At 42.0% G+C, this 15,903-nt stretch overlaps 1 protein-coding gene across 4 annotated transcripts in view; it reads left to right on the top strand.

Moving 5' to 3' along the window:
* PDGFD (platelet derived growth factor D) overlaps positions 1 to 8,298 on the top strand; it is a 147,519-nt gene extending 139,221 nt beyond the window's left edge. For all 4 annotated transcript variants that reach the window (XM_064645173.1, XM_064645175.1, XM_064645172.1 and 1 more), the window contains one exon: positions 4,435 to 8,298. In XM_064645173.1, the coding sequence (XP_064501243.1) occupies positions 4,435 to 4,569 (135 nt within the window). In that variant the 3' untranslated portion in view covers positions 4,570 to 8,298. The remainder of the gene's footprint in view (positions 1 to 4,434) is intronic.
* Positions 8,299 to 15,903: the final 7,605 nt, after the last annotated feature.

The raw sequence follows: 15,903 nt of genomic DNA, 5'->3' as shown, positions 1-15,903 counted from the left end.
CATCTCACCTAGAAACTTCTCAGATGCTCAGGCATATCTACAAAGTAAAATGCCATCCAGCATATTGGTGTGCTCTTATGGGGATTTCTGCAAAAAACCTGTCCTGTTCCCCTTTTTTTATATTACCTATAAACAACAAATCCACCTCAGAAGCTAAATAATCTGTCTTGATTTTATCTGTTTTAATAGTTTTATGATCATAATTTATTCAGTGTTTGATGAGAGGGATATGGCTGTAGTTATATGCTCTTTGTGAGGCAATCTGAAGAGCTGAGGCACCACAGTTTGATGAGTAGTGACAGACATTGATTCTTTAATTTGAAAACTGCAAGGTTATTCTTCTTTTCCATCCACACAAAAAAAAAACCTTTTGAGCATTCCAGACCTTGTCATATCTATATTTTCTTACAGCTATTGATCCCATCTAAAAAAGAAGCAATAAAGTTTCCTGAACAGGATTTCTTTGAATCGTTTCCATTAATTCAGTAGCTCCTCACCTTTAAGGACCTGACCATGTGATGAATAAACAGCAGCTATTTTCAGAATAAAGAGTTTTCTTTCACGTCCTGTGGTCACCGGAAATGGCCTTTCCTTCCAGGGAATTTTCAGTTCTCTTATATTTAGCTGAAAATAAAACTATTAGGTAGATATGAGACAGAGAGTTTTGAATATCAGTTCTGTGATCAGCTGTTAAAGCAGTTCTACGGAGGGATCTGGACAGGCTGGATTGATGGGCTAGGGCCAACTGTATGAGGTTCAACAAGGCCAAATACCGGGTCCTGCACTAGGGTCACACCAACCTCAGGCAGTGCTACAGGCTGGGGGCAGAGTGTCTGGAAAGCTGCCCAGGGGGAAAAGAGCTGGTGCTGGTCAACAGCTGCTGAACATGAGCCAACATTGCCCATGTGGCCAAGAAGGCCAATGGCACCATGGACTGTATCAGCAATGGTGTGGCCAGCAGGAACAGGGCAGTGATTGTCCCCCTGTACTTGGCACTGGTGAGGCTGCACCTCGAATCCTGTGTTCGGTTTTGGGCCCCCACTACAAGAGAGACATTGAGGTGCTGGAGCAAGTCCAGAGAAGGGCAGTAATGCTGGTGAAGGGTCTGGAACACAGGTCTGATGAGGAGCAGCTGAGGGAGCTGGGATTGTTCATCCTAGAGAAAAGGAGTCTCACGGGGGACCTTATCACTCTCTACAACTACTCGAAAGGAGGTTGTAGCAAGGTGGGGGTTGGTCTCTTCTCACAGGTAACAAGTGACAGGAAAAGACGAAATGGTCTCAAGTTTCACCAGGGGACGTTTAGATCGGATATGAGGGAAAATTTCTTCACTGCAAGGGTGGTCAAACACTGAAACAGGATGCCCAGGGAAGTGGTCACCATTGCTGGATGTGTTTAAAAAGCATGTGGATGTGGCATTAGAGGACACAATTTAGTGGTTGACTTGGCAGTGCTGGGTTAACAGTTGGACCTGATGATCTCAGAGGTCTCTCCCAGCCTAAATGATTCTATGATTCTATAATTTCAGCTGTGTTCAATCACTACTTTCCTATCTGGTGAAGTGTCTGACAGTTCATTTTCTTATCAGCAAAGCCCATATACTGTTGCTCATGCTTCTTAATAAAAAACACAGGGAAAGTCCCCAAGCTGTCAGATGGTCTATTAACTTAAATACAGTCCACATCTTTGCTCTCATCCCATTGCCTACTTTCATTTGCTCTCAATTGGAAAAATCAGGTCTAGCTACCCATGACCTTGCAAAGTGCCAGTCATCTGGATTTGTCAGCTTTTGCTGGAATGGTTCTTTAAATAAGGAATTTTATCATGGGTTCAGTGTTAGCATTTGTACTTGATTTTAAAAATATGTTTTCTTTAAAAAAGCATCTTTGAAGCTGTGGTCTATTTTTATCTCTGTAGTAATTGCAACAACCTGATTGGGTTCAATTCCTTTGTGTTTTGGATAACTGTGTGGTACAGCATATTGTCCTGTGTCCATCAGGATTTATTGCATGTATCGATGCAGTCAATGTTTCAAATAATTTGAAAGATACAATATTTTTGTTGCTTAAAAAAAACCCAAACAAAAAACATGTCTCTGTGTTTCTAAGAGGGAAAAGTAATTCTATTTTCCCAACACAATAAAGCAGCAAGTCTATACCTTGCCTAGGCACAGTTCTTCATCTCAGTATTACATAGGCTAAATATAAAGTTTATCACAAAAGGGAGGACAAAATAATAGACTGCGTTCAGCACTAATCACTTTTGTTATATCCCATGACTTTTCTAGCCTCAAGACATTAATGGTAGAGAATGAATGTTGCTAACCTGCCTGCCCTTCCCCAACTACTCTGCACAGCATCTATGGTTCTCCTTTGGCAAGTCATTCACACTTACTTCTGGGGATTTTCTAATTCTGTTGAAAATGCTAATACTTTGTTAATCTGGTATGCAGTCTCTGTCCTTTCCAAACCATCTCAATGCTTGTATGGTGTTACAGTGTCAAAGTACAGAAAGTACATTGTAAAGAAAAAAAAGGATTGTTGAGTAACAGTATGATCTGCTAGTTAGGGGACCTGTTATTTAAGGCAGAAGTGTGGGTGTTTCAGAGGTTGAGGTGCTAAAGATGTCTTGGTCCCACTTCCCATTTGTCCAGTGACTTTGGTAGGTCATACACTTAACAAATGTCTCTCCCTCTTTTGAACAAGAAAGAGAAATCTAGCTGATCTAGCAGTCACTTGGCCAAGCTAGCATGAGTCACATCAGCCTGCCAAGAGGTGAGACATGCTAGCTCTAGTACCTTACCAGTGCGTGGTTTCTGGACTGAAGGGCTTGAGGCCACACTGAGCTGAACCTACCCACCGTCTTACCGCCAGCTGTGGAGCTGTAGCCTTGCTATCTCCATGTCCTGCTCCCCATTAGTAAATAAGTGATTTCAGAATGGAAAGGATCTGGTAATGCCACTGGCAGTTTTTCTACTGATGTGTTGCAGAGCCTCGAGCAAATCAGTTTCAGATTCTCCATCTATGCAAGTTTGATAATTATGCATATCTCTCTGGGCAATGTGCTGTGAGATTTGGGAAGAAAAATGCTGTAGGAGATTTAGGGTGTTCTTAATCTTAACTCATTCATTGTGCCTAATCCAAACTAGTATTTAAGCTTCAGGACTGAAATTATAAATTAATATATCTTTTGTTAAAATACTGTAGGCCACGAACAGCAAACTAATGAAACAAAACAGATTTTCTCCCCTCAACCAATGTCCCCGTGCTAGTGTGGGTATGATGTCTTACACAGCAACTCAGCCTCCAGTGGTGGGCTCACAAAGCATGCCCCTGCAAACCACCATCCTCCTCAGCTTTTCCAGTCCATGGTTTACATACGCTACCACAGAAGATTAGATAGGATGCAACGTTATGGGTCTTATGCATATATTCACAAGATCATTTTCAGGGAATCATAGGTTCATATCACAATACGGGTTGGAAGGCATCTCTGAGGGTCATCTAGCCCAATCGCCGACTAAAAGCAGGGAGAATTTACAAGCTAGATGAGGTTGCTCGGGGTCTCATCCTGTTAATTCTGTCTGTCTTCAAGGTTTCTACAGCCTCTCTAGACAACCTGCTCCAATGTTTTAAACACTCAGTATTTTCTTCCTTATACTCAAATAGGATTTTTTTGGTTGCAACTTGTGCCTCTTTCTCATTTTTCTCTTTTTTTTTTGTGACCTACAACCCCCTTTCTTAGGGGTCTCTATCTTGCCTATCTGGATTTTTTTCAGAAGCCTCTTGTATGATGTATACTTACCTAGGAAATAATTTTGTTTACTTGTTTGTTTAAGATTATTCACAGTAAATTCTTCAGAAATCATTTAGGTTGAGGCAGAGATTTTTAATATAAGCCAGCAGAAGTCAGATTCCACAGAAACTCGATGAGATCTCGCACATATTTTGTGCAAGCTCCCTCCTCTCCTTTTACCTTCCACAAGTATTTAATTTTTGAGCCAATTCTAATGATATGTGCTTCAGAAATTTCAAATTGCACAAAAAAAATTACTTGTTCTTTAGAGGAGAAATATTATACAATGGAGAGAAGGGGCAGAGCAACTCAAATATGTATGGGACTGCAAAGATGAGCCAAAGGAAATATGCTTGATAATTCACATGCAAAGGAGCAACTCTGGATATGGTTAGGAGACTGCGTGATATAAAGATACCTGATGTAGAAAATAATCCAGTCTGTCAAAGCTCCAGGACAAACAGTACAGCAAGATGTCAAAGAGTGCAAAGAAAAATCTGGAAGTAAAACAAAAAATGTATCCAAATTAATGCTGGTCAGGGCCATTAAGGACTGTTGGTGCCCTCAGGGCCCCAGCACTCTCATCCTCAGATCTCCAACAGTGTTTTCTAATCAATACATTTCTGTTGATCCTCCCAGGTGCTGAAATTCATCCCCGAGGCTGGGCATACCAGAAGAAAAGGCAGAATCAGGAACAACATGGCCTTAGTTGATATACAGCTGGATCACCACGAGCGTTGTGATTGCATCTGCAGTTCAAGACCACCCCGATAAAAAAAAAAAGAGAAAAAAAAAAGAAAAAAAGAGAGAGGAAGAAAGAAAGAAACAAACCAAAAAAAAAGACACACTAATTGCATTTTACCGGATGTTTACTTTTAAGCAGGATTGCTGTGAGGACCTTTACTCGCTAATCATTTGAAATTTGCTACTAGCCTGCCTTTGCAATAAGCAAACATGATCTCTCTGTTTCAGCATAGCTGTGCTGATTAGTGCCATGGCAACTAAACAGGTATATCATAGGTTTATATATCAGCATCCAAGAATATAAGATTATGGTTATCTGTAGCTAGATTCTGAGGGTTGAGATTTTAAAAGCTCAGTTGCAGTCCTTAGGCACACAATGTGCACTGAAATTAAACACCAGGTGCATAGGTATTTGTTGTAGCTGGCAATGAATCATAGAATCATAGAATCAGCTGGGTTGGAAAGGACCTCTGAGATCATCAAGTCCAGCTCTTGATCCACTACCACCACGGTTACTAGACCGTGGCACTAAGTGCCACATCCAGTCTCATCTTAAAAACCTCCAGGGACAGAGAATCCACCACTTCCCTGGGCAGCCCATTCCAATACCTGATTACCCTCTCTGTAAAGAATTTCTTCCTAATATCTAACCTAAACCCCCCTGGCACAGCTTAAGACCATGCCCTCTTGTCGTACTGATAGCTGCCTGGGAGAAGAGACCAACCCCCACCTGGCTACAACCTCCTTTCAGGGAGTTGTAGGTAGAAATAGCTTTGTGTTTGCTTCTCACTCACCAGTTCCTACACTCAAATTCTGCTGCCATTTCTACCTCCTCAGCTCTCCTGGTAGTCAGGAGGGTTTTGTGGGTATAAACGAAGAGAGAATTTGAGCCTGTATGAGTGCAAAATTTGCCCCACTCTCAGAGGGAACTTCCCAGCATTCTGGCCCAACAGAGTGAGACAGAATGCAGAAAATCCATCACTACATGAAATAACACACCAGTAAAGTCAAATCTCACTGTTTGTACTTGAGCAAATCATGTGCTGAAATTAGCTTTGCATAAGCCAGGACACTGATGGTGGTAGGGGGGTGTGGAGGCTGGTTCTTTTCCCCTGGTGACTCCATAGGAGCCATTGCCCAGGCGCTCCTGCAAGAGAGGGCTCCCACCCGGTCCCCAGGTGAATTCCTGTAGGCTGGGACTGATTCTGGTCACTACCTGCCTGGTCTGGACTCCTGCTCCTTGCCCAGAGTGGCCCACAATTGCCCAGGAGGAGTCCCCTCTACACAAAAAGGGAGACAGCTCTCCTCTTGTATCCTCTTCACACCAGTTTGAGGAGATGGAGGAGACGAAGATAGGGCACTTGTTTGTTGAAAATATTGATTTGTTTTGCAGTTTTGTTACTGAGAAACAAAACTGTGTTTGAGATTTAATTATCATTATTTGGTTTGGGGTTTGCTTGTTTGTTTGTTTGTTTTAAATATGGATTATTATAACTTTGTCATATACACATTAATTTTAGTTATCTGAGGTTAGTTGTCGCATTCCAGCTTTGTGTATTGCCATGGGTAAACTGTTGACAGTGAATTTCTTTTTGATTGCATTTTTCTGAAGCACATTAACTCATTAAGCAATGTCTGTCTGTCATGGAAAATGTGCATAATTTGTTAATTTGCAGAAGAATATTATTAAACAGCACCTCATAATAAAATTAGCACTTTAAAAGCTACAGCATAACTTCCTATGGCTTTTAAAATATTATGAAAGTGCTCTAACTGAAAAAGGAAAAAAAATCCTTCCAAACTAGCTTTAAGGATTTTTAAATGCTGCTCCAAAAGTGCAAAAAATACAGGCAGATTTAAGTCTGGTGAAGAATTGGAGTTTTGATCATGAATGTAACAGAGGGAATAGGGTGGCACATTTAATGGCTGAGGTTTTATATTTAATAGTAGACATAGGCTGCATTGAATCATCCATGTTGCCTCGTGTCTTTCTGTCTCTCTGAAAGAGTGAAGTAGTTTGACAGTAGCGTGTTATAATTAGTGGAAACTGGCAAGTAATATAAAGTAGTATAAGGCTTTCAAACCAGTATGTTTTAGCACTCTACAGGTTTGTTACGAAAGTGCTCTAATATTCTGACTTACCCTCTTCATCAGCTCAAGTGTTTTGTGACTTTTTTGTAATTTTAGCAAAACTTTGCTGAAAGATCCCTTAGAAATGTTGTGTTACTTTCTTTCCTGTACGTTAGCCTTTGAGATTCAGAAAGTTTGGGGGTTTGTTATTTATATTAATTTTTCCCCTCTGGCTCCCAGATGTCTATTTAAAAATGCTCCTGAATGCTTACTTGGGAAGTGATTCATCACTTTTCAAAGCAATTCACATTAAGGAAAAGTCCTGTAACCAAAGATTACTAGCTTTATTTTGTAGTTCAGGGCTATTTAAAGAACATCTCATACTTTTTCTGTCTCTAGCTTAATAACGAGATTGACCCAGCCCTTCCATAATTTTTAGCTAAGTTTGGAAGAAATTTGCATGCGAGACCTTGGCAGTATGGATTGTTTTTGAGACAGTTGTACTCCAGTGTATATCACTGACTGAATTATGCCTGACTTCTAGTTAGCATTGGTTGTAGGAAACATCAGTTTCACAAGGCTTTGTGCTCTGAGTGGTCCTTAATTCACACCCAGAGGGAAAGCTGTGCAGCAGGCACCCACTGCGCCAGGCGTGTCCCACACACCACTGCCTGCTCACTCAGTACCACCTCAACAGCCACGTGTTGTGAGGGGTGTGTATGCCTCCCAATCTGGGGATCCAGACACATCTGAGAGCCTGAGTTACCCCTACAGGCATTTGGGAGAGGCTCTCCCATAATTTGCCTTAGCCCCAAGGTTGAAATAGCCCGGTGTGGAGTTTTCTTTCTCTTTTGACTGTATAGAAAGATTAGAAATCTGATTTGGACATAAGTGATACACAGAGGTGAAAATTTCTTTTAAAGACTGAACAGTTGATAGTTCACCTGACTGAATTAGATAAAGGCAGCAGTGGATGACAGGGTCCAGCAGAAAAATTCAGATAAAGGTAAAAAAATCCTCTTGCCTAATGATGGGTTTACTTTCTTAGATGTAGGCTAAACTTGTCGCAAAATTTAAAGTATTACTCCAGGGACACTTAGTAATTAATGGAACCATTCACTGCTTCAAGCTGCCATACAGACAGCATGCTCCCGGCCACTGCAAGAGGGTCAAAGATGGGCTTTGTTTTGCAGTGTGGGTGTGCTAACATACATGTGAACTAAGAAAAAGTCCCCAGGACCATAGCCCTAAGCTTCAGTGACTCTGGTGAAACCAAATACTAGCAATTTTTTTCCTTTTTATTTATTAGCAGAAATTGCAGAGGTGTTTCTCCATACTTTTTTTCCCTCTTTTGTCCATGTAATAATTATGTTGTTTACATACTATTTTAACTTAAAGATCAAAGCTATTAAGAAACCTAATCTCATTCAGTTTTATTGATGGAATTGGAACCCTCCAAAATAAATATATTTTCAAAGGCAATTCAGAAGGAGTCCTAATTTCAAACCACTTGTTAGCTTTTTATTTACTATATTCTTCTGGGATAGAGTCTACTTTCTCAAGTGCAATCTATGTATATTTTTTTGTTATCTCAGTTAAATGCAGCTTTCCTAGCAGTACTTTTTACTTTATGCAATATGTAATGTGTCTTATCTTGATGAAAAAAATAAATACTGCTTTTGAAAGATACTCTAAGTGATTATTCATAATTCAGATGAGTCAAAACCTGTGATTTACTGAAAGACATTTCCACAACATGACACCGTCCATACTACTCACAAGGTCTCCTTTTGAATTTTAGCAGTCATTCCCAGGAGCATCAGGGAAGGACCAAAGTGCAATTTTGGGATAATGGAGTTTGAGCCCCCGAGCTGGCAGAGCTGACAGCTTCCTTGTGAAGCAGCAGCACTGTGACAGCAGCACAGCATTTCTTATAACTGGATTAGGGTGCACACCCATTTTTTGTGCTGATCTCCAGCCCCTGCAGACTTGACTTGGCTCCAGCAGAGATGTCCTCTCTTGTCTTACTGTAGCTACTCCTTACTGGCAAAGGAACCTGGTGCAGAAGATCTGCACCTCACCTGAGCAAGGGCAGAGCTAAGCATCCAATGTGTTCAGGGCAGCTGGAGGAACCCAAAACCTCTTGAGGTGGCCAAATTTGAGCTCTGCTTGTGAGTGTGGGCATTTACCTCAGCTTTGCCAGCAGCAGATTTTGCTGTGTTACATCTGGAACATAAGTTTCATAGCTTTGGTAACTAATTTTCAATTTAAGATTCTTGTGTTAAGCTGAAGCTGCCATAGACCTTCACTGGGTCTTGTACTGCAAAAAAGATATGAAATTTTTGCCAAATTAATTCTTCAGTGGCTAGATCCCCTGTCTGATAAGGGAAATACAGCAATCTGGGGACCCAGGTTGGAGCCTGTCCTTATGCATGAGCACCTTTTTCTGTATGGTAATGCCACTGACCTGAAATAGTCAGCCATTCAGCATATTTATCACCTGTGGTTTGGTACTTATTACTCAGAGGGAAAATTAATACAAATACTTTCCTTTTTCTTTTTTCCAAGGCAGTCAGAAGAGAAATTTTCTAACAAAGGAAGCAGTTATCTTGTGTACAGGGAACAGGAACATACTTAATGGGTGGAAGAGATATTTTTTGCCCTTCAGAAACGCACTGAATACTGCATAGACAGCAGCTCAGCAATTGCAAAGTGTTTAAGGATGGCATAAAGCTCCTCCCACCTGCCATTGCCATGTACCTCTACAACTAAAGGCTACTTAACATCAGTTTGTCTTTGTGCTCACATGAGTGAAAGCATTTATAAATCTGAAACATGGGAAGCAGCACTGCGTCTCTTCAGCTGTTAAAAGTGTGTGGTTCCCAAGGTCATTCGGAAACTCACCATTACCTTTTTCTAAAAATAATGGGGTTTTTAAACATTCACCTTCCCAGTTTGGAAGAACACAGAATCTTCTTCTAGCTGATTTTGAGATCTGCAACAGCTGTAAAAATACTTTTCTGCAAATTCACAAGATTTCCCTTGCTCTTTTCCAGTGTGCATTGCCCATACATACCACTGTAATGTATATTCAACAGATGTCCAATTCGTATTTATTCTCCTGGGGACTCCAGCACAGCAGCTAATGTAGAAATGAGTATTCCAGTCTCTCAATCTAGGAACTTGAACTTAGTTTATTGACAGTCTTGGTCAAATATGCTGAAATTCATAGTTTATTTGGTCATTCATTGATGAGCCATGAAAATCTGCTGTAAGTGTTTAAAGTGCAAATTCAATTTTGCATTTCTTTTCAAAGAATCATAGAATGGCCTGGGTTGGAAGGGACCTTTAAGATCACCTAGTTCCAAATACTTCTTCTAGAAATGGGATTTCTGAACCAGCAAATGTTCTCCCATGAATAGTAGGAGGGAAATATTCTAGGTTTATTCTAAATATTCTACAGTTGATTTAAGATTTGGTCTCAAATTCTTGTAGCAAAAAATTATATTTTAAAGCTGAGCTTATATAACCTGATTTTTGAAAATGAGTTTCAAAACCTCATTTATGTACTCCTTATAGAAAGTTGCTGTGGCATAGACATGCTTTAATAAAAATGGAAATAGTTACATAATAACAGTTACAGTGTTTGATGCTCCAATTTCAAGCTGACAAATGTAGCACTAAGTCTGATGAGAAACTTGTTTGAACATGTCTTAGGATGGCTCTTTATGGTCTCTTTGTAAACACGTGTTTCTTCTTCCCAACACCCCCCACAGCAACTGTTATCTCCCATGCAGGAATGTCCTGGGAAAGGTGTCCTGAGGTGTCCCATTGGTCCTTGTTAACCCCTTCCTGTGATTGGGTGTTCCTGTAAGCCCCTTGAGACTTCTAATTGGTTAACCTGTGATTCTCCCTAACCCTATAAATGTGACATCCCCAACAATAAACACTCTCTTGCCTCCTCTCCACGCCCGGTGTGCTGTCTCTGTGCCTGCCATGGAGCCATGTGGGTGGTGGGGGGAGGGGGGAGCACCTCTCCCCTCCAGGCTCGGGGCCTGAAAAACCCTGTCCCTGGAGTTCCCTTTCCCTGTCCCTCAAGACGTCGGAATGGTTCTTCAGATGGAGAAGGAACCACAACTGGGCTCCCCCACGTCGAGGGTGGGGAAAGGGATCCAGAACTGGTGCCACCGTGTGAAGAAACGAATTTACTGAACTCTTCTATGAAGATAGGTGATTCCTAAGGCGCAGATGCGACATCTGTGTTCCCCGACGCCCCGAAGTCTTCCCCAATCCCCCTCAATCCGCCGTAATTGGTGCCACGTGGTGAAGGCCAAGATTGTTTGAACTCTTCTGTGAAGATTAGAGCAGTCCTAACGCACAGACTGGGGCGAAGTCGTGCGCAACGGTGGACCGGAGTCTAAGCGTCAAGGTATTAGCAGACGGCATCACCACAAGAGAGCAGCCTGTTTTGAATACCTCAACCTTCCTGAGGACATTCAGGTAAGGAGCAGACCCGGCATATTCCCTTATAAGCAGACTTCGGCATACTCCCTAAACCTCTCCCCCTGTAAACCTGTAACTACAAGAAGCGTGCATGCCTCTTTAAGAGAGAAAAAGAAAGCTTAAAGAACATATCTAATTCCATCCGCAAGTCATCTAATAAGACTGTTTTGCTAACCTGAAAGATAGTCCCGTTTCTAACAAGGGACTTAGACCACGCCAGCATGGCGAAAAAAGGGTTAAAGCTGCTCGAAACAGCTCCGCAGCAATCCCCCTGCGCGGCTCCCGGCCCCGGGCCGGCCCCGCCGTGCCGCGACTCCGGGAAAACCCCTACATCAGCCGGCCCCGCTCCCGCCGCTCCAGCTCCCACCGGCCGAGCCGCCCGGGGCGCACCCCGCCCCGCGACAGACCGGACCGGACACCCGCGGTACCGCCGCCCCGCCGAGACCCCGGTGCTGCTGGCGGCCCCCGCCGATCCCGCCGATCCCGCCTGCGCCCTGCTCCTGCCGCACACAGCACCCCCCGTCCCGCCATGTGGCCGAGGCAGCAGCCGCCGCCGCAGCCCCTCTGGACACCAGGACTGCCTCCGAGAAACAGAAGAAAACAACCATTTGGACTCTAATGAAACTAAAATTAACAGCAATAAGTAGTTTGTTTGGTTCAGCAGTAAATTGGAAGTTTGTGTAAGTGAAAAACTTGTTTATGAATACATCAATAAAAACATTTTTAAATTCTGTTTTATAGGGACACCCTCAGACACTAAGAGAATGGGGTAAATTTAAAATCCATATATCAATAAAGACGTATTCATCTTTAAGGAATAAAAAAGGGTGGGATGTAGCACTAAGTCTGATGAGAAACTTGTTTGAACATGTCTTAGGATGGCTCTTTATGGTCTCTTTGTAAACACGTGTTTCTTCTTCCCAACACCCCCCACAGCAACTGTTATCTCCCATGCAGGAATGTCCTGGGAAAGGTGTCCTGAGGTGTCCCATTGGTCCTTGTTAACCCCTTCCTGTGATTGGGTGTTCCTGTAAGCCCCTTGAGACTTCTAATTGGTTAACCTGTGATTCTCCCTAACCCTATAAATGTGACATCCCCAACAATAAACACTCTCTTGCCTCCTCTCCACGCCCGGTGTGCTGTCTCTGTGCCTGCCATGGGGCCACGTGGGTGGTGGGGGGAGGGGAGGGCACCTCTCCCCTCCAGGCTCGGGGCCTGAAAAACCCTGTCGCTGGAGTTCCCTTTCCCTATCCCTCAAGACGTCGGAATGGTTCTTCAGATGGAGAAGGAACCACAACTGGGCTCCCCCACGTCGAGGGTGGGGAAAGGGATCCAGAGACAAAGGATTTCTACTTCAGTTGAAAGAATTTCAGTTTCAGAGCTAGTACAAAGCAAATAGGATAAAAAGGACTGAGTACCTTCAAATATTTTGACACAAAGAGTCAATTTTTTGACATAAGAAAAAACCCCTAACTTTTATTCATTGCATTTTCTTAGAAAAGTAATTAGAGCAGACATCTTAACTTTTTTGTTCTGTGTTTGAGTTTGGAGAGTATCATCTCAAGTTGTGGGTGCACTGAGATGAGCTCTCTCAGTTCAATCTGAAATCAATTTACCCTTTCTGAGATGAAGGTGGTCCAGAGAACCACCCTTCATATCAATGCAATTCTGTGAAATCTTTCTAAGCACTGTCATTGTCATCACCTTTTGTCAAAGAATAAACAAATTCATCTGATTTGGTAACACTCTATTTCTACTTGTATCTAGTATATGAAGAAAGAGAAATGGAAAACCATTTTATATTGAAGAATCCCAGACTGGCTGAGATGGGAAGGGACTTCTGGAGACAGTCTTGTTCAGCCTTCTCTTCCAAGCAGGGTCACCTACAGCATGGTGCTTGGTGCTTGGTCATCTCCATTTCAGTTTTGAATTTCTCCAAAGATGGAGACTCAGCTCTATTTACTAGACTTTATGTAGAGGAAGAGGGAGGCATTAGCTTTGACAAATTGTGTGGAGAGAGAAAAGTCTGACAAACTCTCGGACCTCCACTGAGGGCTGTGGCTCATGGAAGACTCTCCAGTCCATGATGACCATGCCCTTCTCCCTGCCCAGGTAGGCAGGGTTTTGAGCTCTAAAACCCACGCTTGTCCAGCAGGACAAGCAGAACAGTAATTCAAGGACCAAACAGAGCCACATATCTTACGTTGAGTGGAGAGAAGGGCCACACATTCATGCATGAGGATTTTTTCCCCCAAGGTATGGTAAATGTCTGGTTCATTAGTAACACGGACACAGCTTGTTAGCTTATATGACTAAAGGCTTCTACCTGCACAAAAGATGGACACATTGGCATGGGAGAGAGCCCCAGTCACCTCACCAGAACAATGGAGCTGCCAGCGCCCTCTCTCCTGGCTGTCCTGTAGAGTCTCAGGGGCACGGGGTACCCATGGCCACAAGCCAACAGTAGAAGGTCCCCATCACCCCACAGACAGAGGGATGGTCACTGCCAGGGATGCGAGGACCATCATGGGAGAGCAATTGCATCAGCCTCCACCAGGCTACCAGGTTCAGCATCCACTAACACCGTTCAGCAAGCCATCACAGGGTAATCTCTCATAAATCATGGCAAAATTGGAGACTGCAGTATTTTGCAGCTTCCAGATAGATTCTCTCATTAAGTCATAGGAAAGCAAATTGTCCAGCTTTACTGGAATATACAGGCTGGGCTGCAGTGCAGCCCCCAGAGCATCCTCTGGAAATCGTAGAGCACCTGATGTAAGAGGCCTTCATTAAACCACTCTGATAACCGACAGATGGCATTCATTGCAACCTTTACATCAAATTACCAACCCTTGGATTCTGTTGCTAATTTATTTCAAAAGGTCAGGCAAGGATTTGTGTGCCCCCAAGGAAATGATTGCGTTATAGGAAGCTGCAGTTTCAGTGTTCAAATAACCCCACATAGGCAAAATGCTGCAATTTTCCCAGTTAAACTGTATCTGAACACCAATTACATAACTGATAATTAAATGAAGATAAGCCACATAGACTTGCGTGAAAAAGACTAATTGTTTTTTTCAATTAAAATAAAGACACTTGGGTCCAAATTAAGACCCTGACAAGAAAAGGTAAGCAAATTAGTTTCACTGGGAAATGCAGCTACTGCATACCTGAAATCTGCAGGATTGAACAATGCCAACTAAGTCAGCAATTTTACTAATCAAAATGGAAGTATCCCTTGAAAAGTCCTTCTACATAAAGCTAGTTCAAGGAGCAAATAAAAACTAGTCCTTGCATTTTAATATCATAGCTGACTGCACTGAGCTCTGGTCAGCATCAGGAGCTTTTTATTTTATCTGAGTATATAAGTTCTTCTTAATGATTCTGACAAGCATGCAACCTTTATCAAATACTAAACTGCTATTCTTTGCCCCTCATGCCAGTGCTTATCGAGAAACAGAGACCAAAGAGTATTCCTCCAATAGAGCAGAGCTCATATGGACACACAAATCTATACATTAAAAAAAAACACACACATGTTTAGAGTGATTTTTCTGTGCATGCTAAGGAAGTTTTGTTGTGGCTGACATGTTTAAAGACAGCAGCTTGCTTTTAGACTCCAAAACACTATGTTGAATATTCATGTGGAACCACTACTGAATAATCAAGTGGCTACAAGTTGGCAAAGTGACAACCCACCTATCAGGTCGTGAAGTGATAACCCATCTATGAACTATGTTTGTGAGGCATCTGCTAAGTGAACTGTTATTCCCACTGACACCTCCTGCCTTTTCCACTGCGTTCTGACGGTAAACCAGATTTAACATTACACAAACTACAGTGTCTGTTACTCAATGATGCTAATCTTCAGGGACATACAAGTAAACACTCGACAACTGGTTTGACCAAAGAAGCAACATGACATTTATTTAGCTTATCAAAGTGAAGGCAGACAGACAAGTGTTACTTACTCTCTATAAAACCTGTGTAAGTTATATGATTATATAACAGCATAAAATAAGCAAAAAGTTGCCTACAGATAAATGCTGGGAATTTAAAAAGACCATGCCAAAATCTTTAACTCAGAGAAAATTCATGGAGGCTGCATGGTCCAGGAAAAAAAAATTATCTGTGTGGTCCTTGAAAACTGCCAAAGAACTTATGAACTTTCCTATATGTAGAGCACCTGATAAGGTACTGAATAACTGAGAAACTTGCTTTACAGTACTGTGTGATAAATTACTCTTAAGTTGTAGTGATTTTCTGGTCTCAGGAAGTTTTCTGAGTAATTTCTTTAACCACATTTTGTTCCAAGCAGCTGCTTCTCCTCTATTTAATAAAAAAATGGAACAATATTCTGATCAAATGCATGTTGGGAACATATCTTTGTATGTATAAATATAGCCATAACTCTAAACTTAAAAACAGGAGAAAAGAGTTTAAATCCTCTTCCATCAAGATAAAATTCACCAGCAGGCAAAGAAAAATATTCTTACATTACAGGTAAATTTTCTATCTTTCTTTGAAAATCACTGATGACTTTTAACACAAGTACTATGCAAGACCCTTCTGGTCTTCCTCTTCCGGGATTCCATTATGCACCCAAGAAATTCTGAGAAGTGTGCACAGTGCTAGTGCTGTTACTGGAGGTCTTTAGTCATAGTTCATTGAAACTTCAGCTGAATTTCCTTTTATGAATTTTGCAGTTTGGCTTCTTCTGCACAAGTCTTGAAAGACTGCCAACAGCCATGCCTTCTCTTTGGGTGTTTAAACCTTCAAGACATGAAAGAA

The sequence above is a fragment of the Pseudopipra pipra genome, chromosome 2 (assembly GCF_036250125.1).
Source record: "Pseudopipra pipra isolate bDixPip1 chromosome 2, bDixPip1.hap1, whole genome shotgun sequence".
NCBI lineage: Eukaryota > Metazoa > Chordata > Aves > Passeriformes > Pipridae > Pseudopipra > Pseudopipra pipra.
This window is presented reverse-complemented; position numbering and strand designations above follow the sequence as displayed.